Raw genomic sequence first — 22966 nt, forward strand, 5'->3', positions numbered from 1 at the left:
AGGATATCAGTGAGAATTTAGATGTGTCTGTAATTTAGGACATTTAACATACACTTAATGAGTTTACAATTGTTTTATTTTGAAATAATTATAGATTTACAGAAATGTTGCAAAAATTAGTATAGAGACTTTCCCTTTATCTAGCTACCTTTTATGTTAACATCCTACATAGTAATAGTGCAGTTATCAAAACCAAGAAATCAGCAGTCATAAAATCCAATTAACTACAATCTTAGAGCATCCTAGTAGGAGGTACATGGTGCCAACATATCTTATTGATTAACTTAACCTTGGTAACTTAGTTAAAAATGTTATCCGCTAGGTTTCTACACTGTAGTTACTGTTTGTCCCTTTGTAATTAATATTTTGGGCAAGAGACCTTAACATACTTCACCCTGTTTCTCCTCAAGCCTTCATATGTTAATTACAGTATTCATCAGGGAATCTTTCTGCAAGTTACTACTATGGTATTTGCTCAATGGTGATTTTACATTTTCCCTATTTCTTCTACATATATTAATTGGAATTTTGAGTAAGGAAGAACTTTCTCTTCTCCATTTATTTATCCATTTATTACAGTATGAACTCATGAGTATTTATTTTATCTTACGGTTTATGTATAATTTAATACTATTATTATTAATTTTTTTGCTCAAATTCTTCCAGATTTGTCCCTTGGGAGGTCCTTCAGGGTGGTTCCTATAGCCTTTGATCATATTCTGTTCATTTTCCCCTCCATTTTCTTATTTTTTGGAGCCACAGAGTTGTTTTAAGTTTCATCTTCTGTTTACCCTGCCCGAGCACTGGCAACAACCAAGGAGTTTCTCCAAGGAGTTCCGGTTCCTTTCATTGGAAAGTGGTATTTGAAAACCAAGATCTGAATGAGCTTATTGCTGCAGGAGTGTCATTGCAGCTAGATCCTCTCAGTGTACAGGGCTAGGAAATATATTCATTATATATGTATATAAAAATATATAAACAAAACATACATATAGAAAATATATGCACATATATATGCACACAAAACACACCTACACAAAAACATATTTTTCTATTTGTATGTATATTAAAAAACATGAGTTCATACTGACTGCTTAATTCTAATCCAGCACCACATACTCATTTTAGCTTTCCATTTTCTTATATATAAATTCTTTTTCTGACAGCGAGAAATGTGACTTTCATTGTCTACAATGTGTTTACTCATTTATCAATCCTTCTATCCAAAAGTGGTGTCAGAACTGCTAACCCATACCCCTGTGAAAAAAATTTAGAATGTAGTATTAATATAAAGTTATTTTTTTCTTTAGCCTTACAGTTTTCAGCCAAAATATTATTTCCTGTTTCTTAGGTTAGTTCTTTTCTTTTCCCCACTGCTGTTGAGTGTGGATATTCATTTGTAGAAAATTGAGGTTTATTCGCTACTTTTTTTGCATTATATTTTTGAGTTCTTCCAAATCCTACTTTTAAATATTTATTTAGGGAGGTATATGAAACATTATTGTTTATTCTAAGAGTCAAAGCAATATTAAAACGTATGCAATGAGAAGTGTTGTCCCCCTTATCCCTACCGTCTCATTTCCATTTCCTCCTCTTTTACCTCTTTACCACCTACTAGAGGTAGCTAGTGTTTTAGTTCTGGTTTGTCCCTTTTATAATGAGCAGATATATACATATTTTGTTAATCTTTGTTTCTTACAAGGATATCATACGATAAATATTCTTTTCAACTTTTCTTTTTTCACTTAAAACAGTATATCCTGGAAGTCAATTTGAATTAGTTCATGAAGGAGTTTGTCATTCTTTTTTATAACTGCATGGATATACTATAAGTTTTTCAGTCAATGTATAGGTATTTAAGTTTTCCCCAATATTTGGCAGTAAAAATAATGCTTCAGTGAATAACCTTGGATATATGTATTTTTTAACATTGTTGGAGGTATATTTTTAGGGTACATTTCTAGAATTGGGAATTAGGGTCAGTGCACTAGAGCAACCACTAAACAATTATACAAAGTACTCAAAAACCTGTAGATAACCAAAATGAAATTCTAAAAATATTAGAAGTAATCCCAAAGGAAGATAAGGAAGGGGAAACAGAAAACAGATAATAATAAAATGGCAGACTTGAGCTCTAGCATATCAATAATTACTTTAGATATTCCAATTACGATAATTAAAGGATGGTGATTGGCAGAGTAGATATAAAAGCATGACCCAACTATATGCTATCTATAAGAAATTCACTTTCATTAGTAAGATATAGGTAGGTTGAAAGTCAAAGGATGGAAAACAATATACCATGCAAAGGTTAATTTAATTTTATTAAAAAAAAACCTTTTTTTAGATTTTATTTATATATTCATGAGAGACACAGAAAGAGAGAGAGAGGCAGAGACACAGGCAGAGGGAGAAGCAGGCTCCATGCAGGGAGCCCGATGCGGAACTTGATCCCGGGTCTCCAGGATCAGGCCCTGGGCTGAAAGCAGGCGCTAAACCGCTGAGCCACCCAGGCTGCCCCGCAAAGGTTAATTTTAAAAACAATGTGAATGGCTATATTAATGGCAGATAAGATACACTTCAGAGCAAAGAAAACTGCAAAGGGGAACACTATATAATGATAAAACAGTCAATACACCAGAGACTTAACAATCTTAAATGTGTATGCAGCAGGCAATAGAGCTTCAAAATACATGACACAAAAGTGACAGAACTGAATGGATAAAATTGACAAATCTATAACTTTCATTGGAAACTATATAAAATCAAATTACCAAAGAAGATAGCAAGAAAGGAATAAAGGAACTACAAAATAGCTGGAAAACAATTTAACAAAATACCAATACTGAGTCCTTGCATATCAATTATTAATTTAATTTGACTATATTAAGTTATCCAATTAAAAGAATATCTAAATGGATTAAAAAATAAGATTCAGCTATATATTGCCTTCAAGAGACTTCCTTGAGCTTTAAAAACACACTTATGCTGAAAGTGAAGGGATGAAAAGAGCTATTCCATGCAAATGGAAGCCAAAAGACGGCAGGCAATACTTTTATCAGAAAAACTACACTTTAAGTAACAAGAGACAAGGTCATTATATAATGATAAAGAAGTCAGTTCATAAAGAGGATGCATGTGTGTGTACCCAATATCAGAGCAGCCAAATATATATAGGAAATATTAACAGATCAAATGGGATAAATAGACACCAGTGTAATAAAAGTAGATGTGAATACCCACCTTCAACAATGGGGATATCATCCAGCAGAAAATCGGTAAAGAAACATGTGACTTGAACTACACTTTAGACTAAATGTACATAACACATATATACAAAACAATCCAACAGCAGCAGAGTACACTTCTCTTGAGCATATTCTGACCATTCTCAGGAATAGATCATTGTTAATTCACAAAACAAGTAATAAAATATAAGAACACTGAATCAGGCATCTTTCCTAATCAGTATGATACTAGAAATCAATAACATGAGGAAAACTGGAAAATCCACAAATATGTGGAAATTAAACAGCATACTCCTGAACAGCCAGTGAGTCAAAGAAGAAATCAAAAGAGAAGTAAAAAAAATCTTGGACAAATGAAAATGGAACCACAACATACCAAAATCTTTGGGATACAGCAAAAGCAGTTCTAAGAGGGACATTCATAATGATAAATGCCTACATTAAGAAGAAAGGATGTTCTCAAACTTAACTATATATATACCTCAAAGAACTAGAAAAAGAACAAACTAAGGCCAAGGTTAATAGAAGGAAGGAAATAAAGGTCAGAACAGAAATAAGTAGAGACTAGAAAACAGAAAAGGACAAACTGTCAAACAGAAGTCAAACTGACTTTTGGTTTTCAAAAAGATAAAACTGACAAGCCTTTTAGCTACCCTAAGGAAAAAAAGACAACTAACATAAATCAGAAATGTAAGAGGAGACATTACAACTGATAGCATGATAGCACAGAAATACAAAGGCTATTAACAGACTACCATGAACAATTACACACTGATGGGACAACCTAGATGAATAAATTCCTAGAAACATACAACTTACCAAGTTTCAATCATGAAGAAATGGAAAAAGTAAGATTTTGAATAAGGAGATTGAATCAGTAAAACAAACCAAAACAAACAAAAAACAACTCTCCATAAAGAAAATCCCAGGGCTGGATAGTGTCACTGATGAATTTTACCAAACAGTTAAGGAAGAATTAATATCAATCCTTCTCAAAGCCTTCCCAAAAAAAATGAAGATGAAGGGACACTTCCAGACTCATTTACAAGTCAAGCATTACTCTGATACCAAAGTCAGACAAGTATATTACAAATACTGAAAATCACAAGACCGTATTCCTCATGAACATAGATACAAAAATCCTCAACAAAATATAAGCAAAGCAAATTCAACTGCACATGATACACCAAGATAAAGTGAGATTTATCCCTGGGATACGATAATAGTTCAACATGTGCGTATCAATATGATAATACTACATTAACAGAATGAAGGATAGATATCAAATGATTCAATAGATGCAGATGACAAAATTTAACATCCTTTTGTGATAAAAACTCTAAACACATTAGGTATAGAAAGAATGTACCTCACTATATCAGTGCCCATATATGACAAGCTCACAGCTAACATCATACTCAATGGTAAAAAGGCTGAAATCTTTTCCTCTAAGGTCTGGAACAAGGAAATGATGCTTACTGTCACCGCTTTTATTTAGCATAGTGCTGGAAGTCCTCGCCAGAGTGATTAGGCAAGAAAAAGAAATAAAAGACTTTAAAATTATAAATAGTTAAAATAGTCTGTTTGCAGATAACATGATCCAACATACAGAAAACCTTAAAGACTCCACCAAAACCTGTTAGAACTAATAAATGAAGTAAAGTTGCAGGATACAGTATTGACATACAAAAATCAGTTGCATCTTAAAAAAGCATTTGGCAAAGTACAACATACATTCATTATAAAAACTCTCAACAAAATAGGACTAGAGGGAATGTACCTCAACATAAAAGCTGTATACAAAAACCCCACACCTAATGTTATCCTCAGTGGGGAAAAACAGAGCTTTTCCTCTACTGCCAGGAATAAGACAGGATGTCCACTCTCATCATCATTTACCATAGTACTGGAAGTCCTAGCCACAGCAATCCAAATAGAAAAAGAAATGAAAGGCACTCAAATTGGCAAGGAAGAAGTCAAGTGATAGTGTAGAAAACCCAAAAGACTCCAACAAAAAACTGCTAGAACTGATAATAAATTCAGCAAAGTCACAGGTTACAAAATCAATGTACAGTAATCTGCCATGTTTCTATACACCAATAATGAAGCAGCAGAAAGAGAAATCAAGGAATAGATCCCATTTATAATTGCAACAAAAACCATGAGATACCTAGAAATAAACCTAAACAACGAGGTGAAAGACCTATACTCTATAAAAACACTGATGAAAGAAATTGAAGAAATTAAATTCCACAAGAAATGAAAAGACATTCCATGCTCAGAGATTGGAAGAACCAATATTGTTACAATGTCTATACTACCCAAAGCAATCTACATGTTTAATGATCCCTATCAAAATGCCAACAGCAGGGGATCCCTGGGTAGTTCAGCCGTTTAGCCCCTGCCTTCAGCCCGGGGCTTGATTCTGGAGACCTGGGATCGAGTCCCACATTGGGCTCCCTGCATGGAGCCTGCTTCTCCCTCTGCCTGTGTCTCTGCCTCTCTCTCTGTCTCTATGTCTCTCATGAATAAAAAAATCTTTTTTAAAAAATGCCAACAGCATTTTTCACAGAGCTAGAACAATCCTAAAATTTTTATGGAACCACAGAATGTGTCTAATAGCTAAAGCAGCCTGGAAAAAGCAAAGAAAAGCAGGAAATATCACAATTCCAGACTTCAAATTATATTACAAAGCTGTCCTGATCAAAACCGTATGGTATTGGCACAAAAATAGATACATAGATCAATGGAACAGAACAGAAACCCCAGAAATGGATTCACAACTCTGTGGTCAACTAATCTTCGATGAACCAGGAAAGAATATCCAATGCAAAAAAGACTTCAGCAAATGGTGTTGGGAAAACTGGACAGCAACATCCAAAGAATGCAATTGGACCACTTCCTTACATCCTACACAAATATAAATCCAAATGGATGAAAGACCTAAATGTGAGACAGGAGGGGTTCCTGGGTGGCTCGGTCGGTTAAGTATCTGCCTTCAGCCCAGGTCATGATCTCAGGGTTCTGGGATTGAGCATCGCCTCAGGCTCCATGCTCATTAGAGAGTCTGCTTCTTCCTCTTCTTCCCCCTCTTCTTGTGCACACTCTCTCTCACAAATAACAACATAACAGACAGAAAATCATTAAAATCTTAGATGAAAAAAAAATCTTAATGAGAACAAAGGCAGTAACCTCTTTGACATTGGCCATGTAGCAGCTTCTTACTAAATATATCTACTGAGGCAAGGGAAACAGAAGCAAAAATGAACTATTGGGACTTCATCAAGTTAAAAAGTTTCTGCACAATGAAGGAAACTATGAGTAAAACTAAAGGCAACCTATGGAATGGGAGAAGATATTTGCAAAGGACATCCGATAAAGGGTTAGTTTCCAAAATCTATAAAGAACTTCTCAAACTCAACACCCCAAAAATGAATAATCCAGTTAAGAAATTGGCAGAAGACATGAATAGACATTTTTCCAAAGAAGATGGAAAACAGACACATGAAGAGATGCTTAACATCACTTACCATCTGAGAAATGCAAATCAAAATTACAATGAGATATCACTTCACACCTGTCAGAATGGCTAAAATTAACAATACAAGAAACAATAGTTGTTGGGGAGGATGTAGAGAAACAGGAACCCTCTTGCACAGCAGGGATGCAAACTGGTGCAGCCACTCTGAAAAACAGTATGGAAGTTCCTCAAAAAGTTAAAAATAGAATTACCCTATGATCCAGCAATTGCTAGGTATTAACACAAAGGATACAGAAATACTATTTCACAGGTATACATGCACCCTGATGTAGCAGCATTATAAATAATAGCCAAATTATGGAAAGAGCCCAAATGTCCATTGACTGATGAATGAATGAAGAAGATGTGGTATAGAATAGATATACAATGGTATATTACTCAGCCATAAAAAATAATGAAATATCACCATTTGCAAGTGTGGATGGAGCTAGAATATATTATGCCAGGTAAAATAAGTCATTCAGAGAAAGACAAATGCCATATGATTTAACTCATGGAATTTAAGAAATAAAACAGAATAGGGAAAAGAAGAAAGAGAAGCAAACCAAGAAACAGACTCTTAACTATAGAGAACAAACTGGTAGCTATTAGAGGGGAGGTAGGTGGAGGGACGGGTTAAATAGGTGATGGGGATGAAGGATCATTTGTTGTGAAGAGCACCAGGTATTTGTGGAAGTGTTGAATCACTAAATTGTACTCCTGAAACTAATATTACAGTGTATGTTAACTGGAATGTAAATAAAAACTTAAAAATTAAAATAAAAAATAAATCAGTTGCATTTCCATATACTAACAATGATGTAATTAAAAAGACCTGAAGAAAACAACCTCATTTATAATAACATCAAAAATATACTTAAGAAAAAAATTTACTGAGGAGATAAAAGACTTGTACACTGAAAACCATAAAACATCAGTATAAGAAATAAAAACAAATAGTTTGAAAAATATTCTATGTTCGTGGAATGGAATAATTAATATTGTAAAAATGTCTATCTATGTACCCAAAACTCACTATAGATTCAACTCAACTCCTATCAAAATTTTTTTACAGAAATAGAAAAAATTTTAAAATGCATATGGAACTATGACCTATGACTTTGAATGGCTAAAGGAATCGAGTAAAAAGAAAAGTAGGATGTGATGTATATATACAATGGAGTATATATTATTCAGCCTTTAAAAACATGGATTAACCTGGTATATATAATGCTAAGTGAAATAAGGCAGAGACAAATCTGCATGATCTTACATGTGGAATCTAAAAAAGGCTAATTCAGCAACAAATGAGAATAGTGTTTGTTACCAGGAGATGGGGAGTGGGACAAATGAGATGTTGGCCAAAGGGTATAAACTTGCAGTTATAAGATTATTAAGTTCTGGAGACCTATTTTATAGCATGGTGACTATAGTGAGTAATAAGGAATTGTGTACTTGAAATTTGCTGAGAGTAGATTTTGTGTTCTCTGTACACACACACATACTAGGTGACATGATAGATGCATTAATTATGTTGACGGTGACCATTATTTCACAATGTATATGTCTAGTAAAACATGTTGTATACGTTAACATTCCTCGGTGTAACTGGGGGGAAAGTATCAATACCAGTGCTAGCAAGGATGTGGAAAAAGTGTCTCATATGTTATTGGTGGGAATATAAAATCGTGTAATCATTCTGGAAAATAGTGTAGCAGTTTCTTTAAAAACTGAACATATAAAAATCAAGGACTGCTATTGACTTGCTGGGCATTTATGCTAATTAAATGAAAACTTGTACTCAAAAACTTGTATACAAATGTTCATAGCAGCTTAAATTGTAATAGCCAAAAACTGGGGAGAGAGAACAGATGTTCTTCCGCAGGTGAATGAACAGTTCAGTTGTGGTACATCCATACCAAGGAATACTACTGAGCAGTAAAAATCAGCAAACTGTTGAAACATGAAGCAAGCTGAATTGATCTCAGAGGAATTGTGCTGATTTTAAAAAGCTAGTCTCAAAGGCCATATGCTACATGGCTCCAATTATTTTTTTTTAAGATTTATTCATGAGAGACACAGAGAGAGAGAAGGAGAGAGAGGCAGAGACACGGGCAGAAGGAGAAGCAGGCTCCATGCAGGGAGCCTGATGGAGAACTTGATCCCAGGACCCCAGGATCACGCCCTAGGCTGAAGGCGGCACTAAACCGCTGAGCCACCTGGGCTACATGGCTCCATTTATATAATGACAAAGTTATAGATATGAAGAACCGATTAATGGTTGACAGAATATCCTGAGAACAGGGCTTGGGAGATAAATATAAATGGATAGCATGAGGAAATTTCTTTGTGGCGATGGAACAGTTCTGTATCTGTATTGTGGTGATGGTTACATGAATCTGTACATGGGATAAAATTGCATAGAACTATACACACACAGATGAATGCATGTAGAAAGTGGTGAAAACTGAATAATGTCTATAGTCTAATTAACAGTATTGTAACAATGTCAGTTTCCTAGTTTTTATGTTGTTTTACAATTATATAAGAAATCATCATTGGAAGAAGCTGGACGAAGGGTACCAGGACTGTGTACTATTTTGAAAATTCCTGTGAGTCTATAATTATTTCAAAATAAGTTTTTTAAAGGTAAGTACATAGATACTGCCAAATTTCCCTCCAGAAGGGCTGTACCAATTTGTGTATACAGTATGTATGTATATATATGTGATGTTTGTATATATGGTATATGTGTGTGTGTATATGAATTCTGGTATATGTGCATATGTAAACATATAAATACATGCACAAATAAAAAAGACTATTCAGCAAAGCTTTGCTAACAGTGTATTGTCATTTTTTATCTTTTCTAATCTGTTAACAAATGCTGTTTCAGTGTTGTTTGAATTTACATTTCTTTTATTATAAATGAGTTTGAACATTTTCTTTTAATATACTTGAGGGCCATTTTTATACTTTGTGTTGTGAATTGTCTTTTCCCATTTTTGTTAGACTCTAGTTCTTTGTTCCTTAAATGTCAGGAGTTCTTAATATATTGTACTAGACCTTGATGCTATATAATTACAAATATTTTTTTCCAGTTTGTCAGTTGTCTTTTGGTGCTTTTTGCCATGCAAAAATTTTTATTTTTATTCAACCTAAATTACCAGTGTTTTTTAATTGCCTCAGTTTTGATTCATAGTTATTTTTTTATTGCATCTGAATTTTGAGTCATAATTTCCTTGCATCAAAGTTTTGGAGGAATTCACTCATGTTTTCTTCTATTACTTGTATGGTTTCATTTTTATATTTAGGTTTCTAATCTATTTGGAGTTTATTCTTATGTGTGTTGTAAGATAGAGATCTATTTTTTTCCCAAGAGTTTTCCAGTTTCCCCAGCACTATTTATTTAATTTGAGTGATTTGAAATGCTACCTTTATCACATACTAAATTTCATTTGTGCTTGGGTCTGTGTCTGGACTTTGTATTCTATTCCACTGAACTATTTGTTTATTCCTGCACCAGTTCTACAGTTTTTTAATTATAGAGGCTTTAAAGTATACATTAACATTTTGTAGAGATAATCTTTTTTTTAAGATTTTATTTATTTATTCATGATAGACATAGAGAGAGAGAGAGAGAGGCAGAGACACAGGCAGAGGGAGAAGCAGGCTCCATGCAGGGAGCCTGACGTGGGACTCGATCCCGGGACTCCAGGATCACGCCCTGGGCCAAAGGCAGGCGCTAAACCGCTGAGCCACCCAGGGATCCCCTTGTAGAGATAATCTCCTGGAAAATTTTTCTTTTCAATGTCTTTCTTGTTCTTATTGCATATATGTTTTTACTACATGAACGTCAGTATCAACTTCCCAACCCCATGTAGTAGCTTGTTGGTATGTTTGTTGGAATTATGTTAAATCTATGAATTAACTTAGCGAGAACTAACAACTTTATAACATTGAGTTCATTTAAAGAATATGAAATGTTTTCTGTTGTTCAAACTTATGTGTTTTTCAGGAATATTTAGGGTTTCTCCCAATAAGTATTTAATCTTTGTTGCTATTGAATGTGAGTTTTTCTGTATCATCATATACTGAATTTCTTTATTTTTTGTATACATAAAGGGCATTTGTTTTGTTTGTAAATTTTATGTTCTAGAAATTTGAAGTCTTTAATGTTTGAGTTAGTTTTGTCTTTGAATCTGTGAGCATTTCCAGGTATACTATCATATCATATATGTGAACAGAGTTTTACTTCTTCTTTATCATTGTTATGCCTGTAAGTAATTTGTTTTATCTAATTGCTTTGGCTCATACCTCTAGTACAGTACTGAATAATAATAGATATAGTGGGTATCCTGATCTTAGTGGAAATCTCTCTAGATTTTCTCATTAAATATAGTCATAGGTTTAGGACTACAGTGTATATATTTAATTGCTTTAAGAAAGTATCTCTCAATTCTTATAGTTGTAGGTGAATTGACGTTGAATTTTATCACTTTTTTAATATCTATGAAAATAATCATGATTTTTTTCTCTTAGATTTATTAATTATGGTGTATGATACTGGTGGATTTTTTTTTTAATATTGAAGTTACCTTACATTTGTGAAGTAAATGCCACTTTGTCATGGTGTGTCATTTTAAGGTGATCTTGTATTCTGTCAATGTTTTTTTAAATTATGAGGTAAAATACATATAAAATTTACCATCTTAACCATTTTTAAGTGTAGAGTCAGTGGTATTAAATACATTCACATCACAACTGTTATCCCCATAACTCTTTTCAATTTGAAAACTGATTTGCTTGTTAATATTTTCTTTAGCTTTTTGCATCATCATTATAAGTAATATTCTACGCTTTTCCTTCTTTGTTCTGCCTTTATCTAGTTTAGGTATCAGTGTTATTTATACTTGATTCATGAAAGGAATTAGTAAATTATCCTTTCTCTTTAATACTCTGGAATAATTTTTAGAGGACTGGGACTAATGATCAGAATTGACCCCAAAGTTGGCTGTTATGTGGTACTCTTAGCTTAATGGCACCCTGTTCTTTCTCCTTTTTCTTCTTTTTTTTTTTTTTTTTCTGTTTCCAGTTGGCAAAGGATGCTTCTTCTTTCATTTTTGTCTTATTTTTTCTTTCCCAGAAGCTATGCATTTTATAGATTGTGTTCTTTAAATCACATATATCTTTTAAGTTCCTGCTGTGTGGGTTGTGTTCTAATTTACCCTTTTTTTTTTTTTAAGCATTTTTCAAACTTAGTGTGGACTTTGTCTTTGTGGTGGGATTTTTTTTAGTCAACGTTACGGCTGCCTGTTCAGTTTTTCCATGGGTTTTTTTGTGTTGTTTTGGTTTGTTTCTGCTTATCACAAATCCTTGTGGGATCAGCAAGGGTGGAGTGGAAGCAGGAAAGATCAAGTGCTGTCTTTAATGTTTTTTTCTCCTTTAATTCACAATTATTTTGAAGTTTGTCACTCTCTTAAAATTACCTAAAGGTTGAAAGTATGGTTTCATGTGGATTTTGCTTTTTCCTTTTTGTTGCCTATGGTTTTGGAAGGAAATAGTGTGAGGTAGGTATCTTTGTGTTTGCTGTTTTCTTCATCTCTCAAGAATTTTTATAGTATGTTACTCCATTCCTTTTTTTTCCTCCACTCTCTTAGGTATAAACTATAGAACAAGTGAATTAGGGACAATAGTGACTTTTGAAGGGTGAACATAATTAACCTTTTTCTATTATTAAAGGTTACGGATGAGGCAATTTAAAAAGAACTGGAAATGTGATTTAGATTCAGCCTTGAACGAAATAGAGGTATGACACTTATTTTTTTTAAATAAATTGCTGAGATCTCTGAAAACCAATAACAAAGAAACTTTGAATAATAACTCCATTTTATGAAAAGTTTTTTAAACACTGTTGTTATACAGAGAAAATGCTCACAGAAAAGAAGTCTAATATTTTTTTAATACTTTGAAATAACAAACAATTTCTAGAGTTATAGACTGTTCTAAAAATAATTCTAGAAATAGTTTTTCAGCTTCAAAATTAACATACTAAGGTATAATCTAAGGCTTAGCCTTTATTTCTTGTCACTGGACAGTCTCAGTGCACAAGAAAGTTGACCTTCTTGTCACAATCCCTAAATGTCTGCAGTGTGTGAAATGATAGCAGAAAGCCAAGGTCAGTTTGCCCTCTCCAGGCATTTGGAGTATAAGAAATAGAGAACTTTCCAGAAAAGAAAAGAAAGAGAACGAACTTTCAAGATGATTTTACTGTTTAGTTTAAGATCATTTTGTACTCCCCTAGTAATTGTTGGTTTAGTCTTAACTTAATTAGTATTTATATCCTTGAAAAAAAATATTTTTTTGGTGTGGAAAATTATTACTTTGTAATAGAAAATAATGGGAAGATGGTAAGTTTACAAAACTTACTTTGTAGTCCCTTTCATAGAAGAAATGTTAATACCCAAAAGGATGGGGCCCAAAATTATAAATGGGGCCAAATAATAGAAAAATGCAATCTCTAAAAGTAGTAAAATAATTTATTTCTGTAGAGACAGCTCAAATCATATAGTTAATCATCTGTTTTCCATAAAATCTGTGTCCACTGTCTAGTTCAGGTTTGGGGGTGACATCATTAAGTACATTGGGCAAAGATTATTAAAACAAATGTACATTGCCCATCTGGAACTCATAGATACTATGGTATAGTCAGAAACACAAATTGTACAATAGCAAGTTATTGATGGAGTATAACAGTGTTAAGTTTATAAGATCTACAGATTCTGTTATTAATTTATATACATCTAATGCCTGCATGTGCCTATTCCGTAATATGTTTGTATAAATGACAGCTTTCTTTTTTTGTTTTGTTTTGTTTCTAATAACTCTGATAGCATTGTAAAGAAAAAGGTGACTGGACCAAACTGGGAAATTTATACATTAACATAAAAATGGGCTGTGAAAACTTTGCAGATTTCCAGAGATTTTGTGCTTGTATTGCTGAAACACTAACAAAAGACTGTAAAGAAGAGAGACCAGGTGTTCCATTTTGTGAATTTGCTGAAACAGGTAAAATGTCACTGTTTGGGTCTGAGTATTGTACGTGTTAGGGTGTTGCAGTGTTCTTAACACAAAGGTAGAGTTCTTACTATTTTCCATAATTTTCCATGTTGGAGATAATATTGCAGATTTCAGATACTTCTTCGCTTTATAAATGTTTCATCTTTTTATTATTAAGTTAGATTATAATGATATAAAATTAAGAATTGATGTTTTATGTTATTTTTCTCATGTTTTATGTTATTTTTCTTTGCAGTCAGATTGGTAAAACTGTTCCTAGCAAATTAGCACCTGAAGTTTTGAATCATTAAAGTTGTTACTATATTCAGTACTATCAGTCAACAAAATTCATGTTTTTGAGACTCTTTTTTTTGTTTGTTTGTTTGTTTTTTTTTGGCATGAGCTCTTCACTGCTATATTCTCTATCAGAAGTCAGCAAACCTTTTCTGCAAAGGGTCAGGAGTAAATATTTGAAACTCCACATGTTCACATATGACCACACAATCATATAGTTTTCTTTTCCTTTCAAATAACCCTTTAAAAATAGGGAAACCATTCTTAGCTCACAAGCTGTACAAAAAACAGGACACAGGCCAGATTTGTCCTTATAGGCTGTGGTTTGTCAACACACTTATTAGTCTTTGTTCTAGTATCAGTAATTTCATATTAATTTGCCTTTGCTGCAATTTTAAATTACTTTTTCACTTTTTTCCACATGCCTACTTTGTGTTTCAGTTAGCAAAGATCCACAAATTAGTGAAGTCGATAAAACTTTGCTGGGAAGAATTGGAATCAGTGCTATGTACTTCTATCACAAGCTGTTGCTGTGGTCCAAGGTATGTCATTAAATTTTCGTTTTGGCTTGGTACAGAGAGTGTTAATCTTACATTTTTTAACAGGATATAGTTAACCCTGCAAGTAAGAAATTTGCTAATAATTGTTACAAGTGACAAAATTAGTCCCAAACTAGTAAGTGAATTATTAGGTAGTGTATTAGGCAGATGTGGAAAGGTAGTAGCATGAGGCCAGCTACCCTGAAGAATCTCAGTTTGGGAGCACTTAGGAAGCTATGCTAAGTATCGTTTATTTGAAACAACTTTCAACAGAGAATTTTGCTACCTCCTATATATTGATAACGTTATAATTTTGCAAAAGTTCAAGACACCTTTTTTAAGATGAACCCAGGGAATTCACAATTAACATAACTCATTAAAAATCATCTCCTAGAATGGTCTTGAACACTATATACCATGTATCTTGATATCTACCTTTGAGGTTTAGCTCACCATAGAAGTGGTCTAGTTATTCTGGACCATCCTGAACTACCATTTTTTAGATTTCCCTGATGTAGCAGGTGGTTATAGATTCAATAAAGTGAAATAAAGTAGAGAACAGGAAAATCTAAAATAGAATTAAGTGCTGAGGGATGGATGGAGCAGTTGAGAGTCAGTACTGAATCAGCTATTATAATGTATCTTTCGTTACTTCCTTCTTCTTATAAAAAGGTTATTTCATAACTGAATACGTTCAATAACATTTAAGTCCATGGTCATTCATACTATACAAATTCATTGATTTTTTTTTTTAATTAAACAAAACAGCAACAGAATCCTTATACATAAGGTCTCCAGTCTCCAAGGTCAAGAGGTTAGCACTTACTGTGTGGTAGGCCTGGGATAAGCAGAATGTACCTTGTCCCTGGTCTCACAGTTTAGCTTAAGGTTCATCATAGCATTAATTTCTTGGATATTTAGTGCTTGAGAAATTGAGGACAACATAACAAATTCTTTTCGACAAAGATTTGCTGAAATTTTTATTTCTATTATTATTATTTTTAAAGATTTTATTTATTCATGAAAGACAGAGAGAGAGAGAGAGAGGCAGAGACACAGGCAGAGGGAGAAGCAGGCTCCATGCAGGGACCCCGATGCGGGACTCAATCCCAGGACTCCAGGATCACGCCCTGGGCTGAAGGCAGGTGCTAAACCTCTGAGCCACCCAGGGATCCCTGAAAATTTAGAGTATGTGTTAATTTTATTATTATTTCTTAAGAGGCTGGTAAGTTTGTACCTGTATTATAATTTAAATTTTTCACTGTCTTATTTTATTTAGTATGATGTTTTTTAGTTAACCTTTTGAACACAAAAATAAAACCATTAAAATTAAGCTAGAGCTATGTCTTTAAAAATGCACTCATTTCTGTAATCAACTTGAAAGTACCTTGATATCGCAATATGCATCTGACTCAATTATCATAGAATATAATGTAGGACAAGGATCTACAGACTAAAGACCTAATCTGACCTCTAGCCTGTTTTTGTGCATCTCAAGAGCTAAGAATGTTTCTTACATTTCTAAAGAGTTAGAAAATAAAAACAGCAACAACCAAAAAAGAATGTATAGCTTGACCACATGTGACCTGTGGAGTCAAACTAGAAAAAGTTTGCTGACCCTTGATATGAAATAATAATATATATCTAATTTCTGATGTCTAGACTAGAGATAATCTTTATGTAGACTATGTGAAATAATTAGTCTATTGAATCAAAAAACAATTTTCAGCCAGCAGTTTTATTCTTTTTCCCCCCACTATCCTTCTTTATGTAAATTTAATAAGATATCATCTTGATTTTCACTCTCTCTCACTCTTGGCTCTTAGGGTGATTAACAGAAGTGCAAAACTTAAAATCAATAGTTTTCCATATTACGGCACGAAATTCCTTTTTCAAATGAAATCTTTAGGGCAAGTACAGGTATAAAAACCTTTGAAAAGGGGCTCAGCAGGGTGAGGATTAGTCAGAGGCAAAGCCCTGCTTTCTCCCCTTCCCTGTCTTCTGTGTGGCTAATCAGGAGGGGGCTTAAGGAAAGAGTCTTTTGAGAACCATTTTCTAGAAGGATGATTCAAATTGGATAATTGAGTTCTGTATAATTAATGATTTTACATCTCTTTGATACTTTAAATGCATGATACTAAATTAGTGTTCTTTATTTTTACTCCAGGGAAGGAAAGTCTTAGATAAACTATATGAATTAAAAATACATTTTACAAGTTTAAAAGGACTTACAGGGCCTGAGAAGTTAGCACCAAGATGTCAAATTGTGAATATTGCAGCAGAAATTTTTCTAAAAAGTGGAAGCCTAGATGGTGCCATTTGGGTATTGAGGGGTAAGTTATGATGTATGCAAGCATAACATAATTTGTTATAATTCTTGATTGTGTAATTACCTTATGTTGATGTTGAATTCTGGGTGGTAGTTTGCCCTACTAAACCCTAGTGATCATGTGGGTAGGAAAGATGGTTGTTGTTTGTATAAAATGAAAAGAGAAGGTTAACTTCATTTTATTTATTTTTTTTTTTTAAAGATTTTATTTATTTATTCATGATAGTCACAGAGAGAGAGAGAGAGAGGCAGAGACACAGGCAGAGGGAGAAGCAGGCTCCATGCACCGGGAGCCCGACGTGGGATTCGATCCCGGGTCTCCAGGATCACGCCCCCGGCCAAAGGCAGGCGCCAAACTGCTGCGCCACCCAGGGATCCCGGTTAACTTCATTTTAAAGAAAAAATTTTGTGACCTTTGGTTGAGAAGCTAGATCTTACTTTGACCCAGGCACCATGCAAAATGCTTTACCTGGATTATCTCAGTTCATCTTTATAGAAACCCTATGAGTTTAGAATTAGTATAACTTGCTCCTTTTTTTTTTTTAAATAAAAAATGTCAAAGACATCAAGCAACTTGCCCAGTTGCTTATATAACAAGTAAGAAATGAAGGCTGGATTCAAACCCAAACAGTCCAGCTTCAGAGCCCAGGCTTTAGCTGCTGAGACAGGGAGATCCATATTATACTTGGCATAAACTCTTGTCTTTGTACATACAGGCAAACATGACTTTAAAGCAAGATAAGTAAAGCTTACTTCCCTAGTAAGTCAATCCATCTAGCAGAAATTACAATGAAATTAAGCCAGCAGAAGCAATTATGGTTATTAGTTTTCTATAAATAAACTTACAGAAGTAAATAAAAATTTAGCACACTGGTAACAGCATGCAGTATTGTGGTGGCTCTGGCTACTTGAAACATCAGGCAGATTTTATTTGATAAAATGAGATAACAGTGAAGAAACCTCAAGAATCTCTGGATTTAGGTGGGAAGATGGAATATATGACCTTTACACTAACACACACATATACCAGCACCCATATATATTCATATATATGTATGAATACATAATTTATATCTAGTATTTATATAGAATCATTACATATATAATACTTTGTTCAGGGATGAGAGTTTATGGAATACAGAGGTTGTGAGTGGACTTGAGGATCAAGCCTGGTGAGAAAGTTTTTCTTCAATTTAACAAACATAGCAAGTGAAGTTTGCTAAATAAGGAAGAATAAATGAAATACAAAAATAGAAATTAGCAAAATGTAAGCCAACCTTTGTTATTAGGAGATGTGGCAAGAAATGGAAAGGATAAAATTGTTGGTAAAACTTAGTTGGGGCACTTTGTGACAGGAAACTATAGCCTAAAATTTCTGGCAAAACTAGTCTTTCTCAAACTAGAACTTTTTTTTTTTTAAGATTTTATATATTTATTCATGAGAGACACGGAGAGAGGCACAGACATAGGCAGAGAGAGAAGCAGGCTCCATGCAGGGAGCCTGACATGGGACTGGGTCCCCAGTCTCCAGGATCACACCCTGGGCTGAAGGTGGCACTAAATCGCTGAGCCACCCAGGGTGCCCTCAGACTAGAACTTGAAGGAGAGTTTGTGGGAGGGGTATGGGATGGTCTAGGGAGATTTTAAAGTTTTACAATTTCAGTGTTATCTTTAAAAATTATATAAGTTATAAACACAGGGTTCTCTTTTGCAAGGACTATTTCAGTTAAAGGTCACTTGCATAAATAAAAATTTACTTCTTCAAGAGAAGGGCACACAGAAGTATGCTAACTTCTCTCCGGAATTGCAGTAAATGGACCTTTCTCAAGAAAGGAAATACAGAGGTCTTCATCTCACTTGTAATAATCTAGAGTAATACTCATAATAAGAGAAATACATATTAAAATTACAAAACACCTGTCAGACTAGCAAAGTAAGAGTTTAGTGATACACTTTTCATGAGAGTATAGAAAAATAGGCATTCATATACATTGTCTTTAGGGGCTTTTGGCTAAATATCTGTCAAAATTTAAGAGTGTATATTTCCTTTTATATATCATCTCTATTCCTAAGAATTTCTCCTACAAACACAGGGGTAGGAACTATAAGTTACCTAGAATCTTTTATTTACCATCAACAGTGATCAAAAAGGATTCCACATAACTTAAATATCCATTAAAAGAGTATCAGTTAACTAACTGTGCACTAGTCATATGATGGAGTAGAATGAAGCAGATCTACAGATACTGGAGTGATCTGTTGCCAGGTGACAAAACGAATGTGCAGAACAGTGTGCACTGTAACAAAAATAAGTAATATGGATACATACCCTTAAAATATTTGTAAAAGTATGCACAAGAAACAAATTATAGTGGCTGCTTCTGAGAAGAGGAATCGGTCTTGGAGGACTTTTACATATGTTTTTTCTATATTTTTCCTTTTGAAAAAGTGTATACTTCTTATCTTCTAGACTTTTTTATGGGAGGGGGTTATACATTAGCCATGCTTGAGAAATGCAGAATATTTTACACAATTTAGTGAGTGGCAGACTTATGATGAGAATAAATCTATTGTTTTGGCTTTTTAGTTTGACATTTAAAACACTTTCTCAGCACTTGTATCTTGTATCTTGGCAAATGAACAAGAGATTCCTGCCTTCTCCCCTTACCAGCATAAAAAAGAGCCTTAAAACCATAATTTATATAATGATCATTTGGAGACTGAAGAGTGTCTTAACTCTTTAGAATATACATTTTCTAAAAAGTTCTGCCATTTATTGAGAAGCTGCTCTTGTACTTTAAAATAAATTTTATTGCCTTAATATAAGTAATATATATTCATTATCAAGAAATAAGAAAAGTTACAGAAGAAAAACTGATGATAGAAATTCCTTATTCAGTCTACCCAGAAATGACTGTTAATCACTTTCATGTTACTATACATACCTGTACCTTGCATTCTTTTTCAGGAACAGTCTTTTTATGGACATCTTTCTGTGAAAAGAAGTATTTTTCTACAACATCACTTAATAGAATGCAAGGTTTCCTATCTTGTGAATTAATATTTATTTATATAAATATAAATACATAAATATTTCTATGGATACATAAATATTTCTTGGTCTACTTTGTTTTCAGATGTCTATGATAAACAGTAATCCCTGCTAAACATCTCTGGTAATATTACATCCTGAGGATAAATTCTGATGGAATTACTGTGTTACAGAATAGGGATAAAGGCTAAAGCTTTTTGGTAAATGTTGGTAGATTTGCTCTTATTCCCATTCAGATTTGTGTCACATTATTTTGAGTTTATTAGCCTCCCTTTGTAAGAAAATCCTAAAGAACTATTACAGACATTGTCCTCTTAGGGGGTCTCAGTTACATATGAACAGTCCACATGTTAGTGCCCAAAGTTATGGTTTTTAGTTATCAAACAGACTAGTACATTCCAGTTATGCAATCCCTAATTTAGCTACCAGTACATTCCATTCCAGGTCTCACCTCTTTGAGTCCACTCAGCACTCTACACCTTTAGAAAAGTTAGAAAAGCACTCTACACCTTTAGAAAAGTTACAGTAATTATAGTCTTACAGTGTGTGAAGATGCATGTTATGAAATACCCTCACCAGTATTATTTTTCAAATATTAGTTTTCTTATCTCCTTGCTAGTCTTATAGAGAAAAGTAATGTTTGCCGCTTTACTTTACATTGTAAATTACTAGTTCATGTTCTTGGTCTTTTTCAAATTTTAATCTTTCTCTTCATTATTGATTTAATAATAATATGAGTATTTGCTATATACCAAGCATTGTGCTAAGTGTGTTACTTGTGTCATCTCATCTTACCAATACTAACCTTAGGAGGTGGGTGACGGTATCCCAAAATGGAGACATAGGTTCAGAGAGGATCACACTGCAAATAAAGATGAAGGAAGAATTCCAATCTAGTTCTGATTGTAGAGTCCATATTTCTAAGCCCTATAACAGTGCTATTGTTTCCCTAGCCTTTCCTCTAAACGGACTTCATAAAATTGCAACTAGAGCAGAAGTACAAACAGACCCAGATCTAACCTGGTCAGCCACCTGAGCAAGATGGTGATTCTGATCTTGTTTTTGTAAGTCTAAGACAATGGTTCTCAAAGCTGACCATCAGAACACCCGGAAGGAAGATTGTTAAAACACAAATGGCTTGGCCTATCCCCATTTGAATCATTGTCTGCGATGAGTCCTGAGAATTTGCATTTTTTATAATTTCTCAGATGTTGCTGATGCTCTTGCTGGTCTGGGGACCTCACTTTGAAGATCACTGCCCTACAACTCATTGGGACTTCTCACACCTCCCCTTATGTCTGTAAACTACACTCCCTCACGTCACTCCCCTAGTTTGTTAACCAGTGCTATAAGCATCACCATTTTTTTAATGCATTACTTATGGATTTTCTTCCTTTAACTATCTTTGTACCTTCCTAGGGAGGAAATGTCCAGAGTTTTGGTTTTAGATTTTTTCCTAGTTTTATTGAGATATAATTGACATAGAGCACTGTATAAGTTTAAGGAGTATAGAATAGTAACATATATATTGTGATTTGATTAGTACAATAATTTTAGTTAATAACCATTATCTCCTATAGATAGAAAAAAAGAAAAATCTAACCTGAGATGAGAACTCTGAGGATCTACTCTCAACAACTTTCCTAGATGTCATACAGCAGTTAACGATAATTACCATGTTGTGCATTACATCTCCTATATTATAATTGGAAGTTTGTACCTTTTGACCACTTTTGTCCATTTCTCTACCTCCAACCCCTATTCTAGTAACCACAAATTCAATCACTTTTTCTAGAGTTTGTGTTTAAGATTCCACATATAAGTGAGATCATACAGTATTTGTCTTTCTCTTTTTCACTTATTTCACTTAGTATAATGCTCTCAAGGTCCATCTTTATTGTAGGCTGTAATTGTTTAAAGCATATATGTTTGTATGTGGTTTTTTTTGGGGGGGCGGTTGGTTGGTTGTTTAGAAAAATGTTAATCTTTTTATAATAGGAAATTTAGTATAAAGGTTAGCCTGATAACCTAGACCAGTGACTGACTGTCACTGCAGTACTAATATAAGTATATAAACAATGTTAATATTTAAGAAAAACTGTATTATCTTCATTTGCAACCAGTAGATGGCTCTGTTCAGCACCGTGTTGTGATAGACCAGGCCATCATCTTCAGTCTGTTTTCATATAACTGTTTCACTTATACCTACCTATGTAGGCATAGACAATATTATAGGTCATTACCACCTCTTTCCCAAATAATTTTCATCAAATGTGAGCACTGTGCATTTTCAGTGATGGAATGTTAGATTTTTGTTAATTTCATCTTTGTACATTTCTGTTTTGCTTTAGTTTTTTATAGTGATCGTTTATATTGTTTAAATACTTTTTTAAAGATTTATTTTAGAGAGACAGTGCACATGACCAGGGGAAGGGGCAGAGGGAGAAGAAGAGAGAAATCTCAAGAAGACTCCCTGCTGAGCATAGAGCCCAATGTGGGGCTTGATCCCAGGACCCTGAGATCACAATCAAGCCAAAATCAAGAGTCAGATTGCTCAACCAACTGAGCTACCCAGGTGCCCCAAAATATAAACATTACTTTAAAAGTAATCAACCAATTTGGCCTTATCCTGAACAATAATATCTATGAAGTCACCAGTTTAATGTGGTTTTTATGCTTAATGAGCTCTTCTATTTTTATAATACACAAATAATCATTAAAATTATAATGTAACCTAAAAATCAGTGCAGGTACTTACCATCAATAATGTGTGTGTGTATATATATATATATATATATATATATATATGATGTGTATATATGTTATATATATATATATCACACTTAGGAAATATCATACTATAAATTATGTCCTTTAATATTATGATAGTTCTACATATTAAAGATAGTAGTCCTTGATCCGCTG

At 33.7% G+C, this 22966-nt stretch overlaps 1 protein-coding gene and 1 long non-coding RNA gene across 3 annotated transcripts in view; one reads left to right on the top strand and one right to left on the bottom strand.

Annotated features, from left to right (window-relative positions):
• The window catches only part of TOPAZ1 (testis and ovary specific TOPAZ 1), a 77978-nt gene that overhangs the window by 41432 nt on the left and 13580 nt on the right, over positions 1 to 22966 (top strand). For both annotated transcript variants that reach the window (XM_072793566.1, XM_072793567.1), the window contains 4 exons: positions 12511 to 12577; positions 13662 to 13836; positions 14563 to 14663; positions 16828 to 16993. In XM_072793566.1, the coding sequence (XP_072649667.1) occupies positions 12511 to 12577; positions 13662 to 13836; positions 14563 to 14663; positions 16828 to 16993 (509 nt within the window). The remainder of the gene's footprint in view (positions 1 to 12510; positions 12578 to 13661; positions 13837 to 14562; positions 14664 to 16827; positions 16994 to 22966) is intronic.
• The window catches only part of LOC140614338 (uncharacterized), a 55032-nt gene continuing 47702 nt past the window's right edge, over positions 15637 to 22966 (bottom strand). Inside the window, exons 2-4 of the long non-coding RNA XR_012015240.1 lie at positions 20847 to 20903; positions 19935 to 19982; positions 15637 to 15835 (exon numbers count right to left, since the gene is read on the bottom strand). This is a non-coding gene — a long non-coding RNA (uncharacterized lncRNA). The remainder of the gene's footprint in view (positions 15836 to 19934; positions 19983 to 20846; positions 20904 to 22966) is intronic.

The sequence above is a fragment of the Canis lupus genome, chromosome 22 (assembly GCF_048164855.1).
Source record: "Canis lupus baileyi chromosome 22, mCanLup2.hap1, whole genome shotgun sequence".
Classification (NCBI taxonomy): Eukaryota; Metazoa; Chordata; class Mammalia; order Carnivora; family Canidae; genus Canis; species Canis lupus.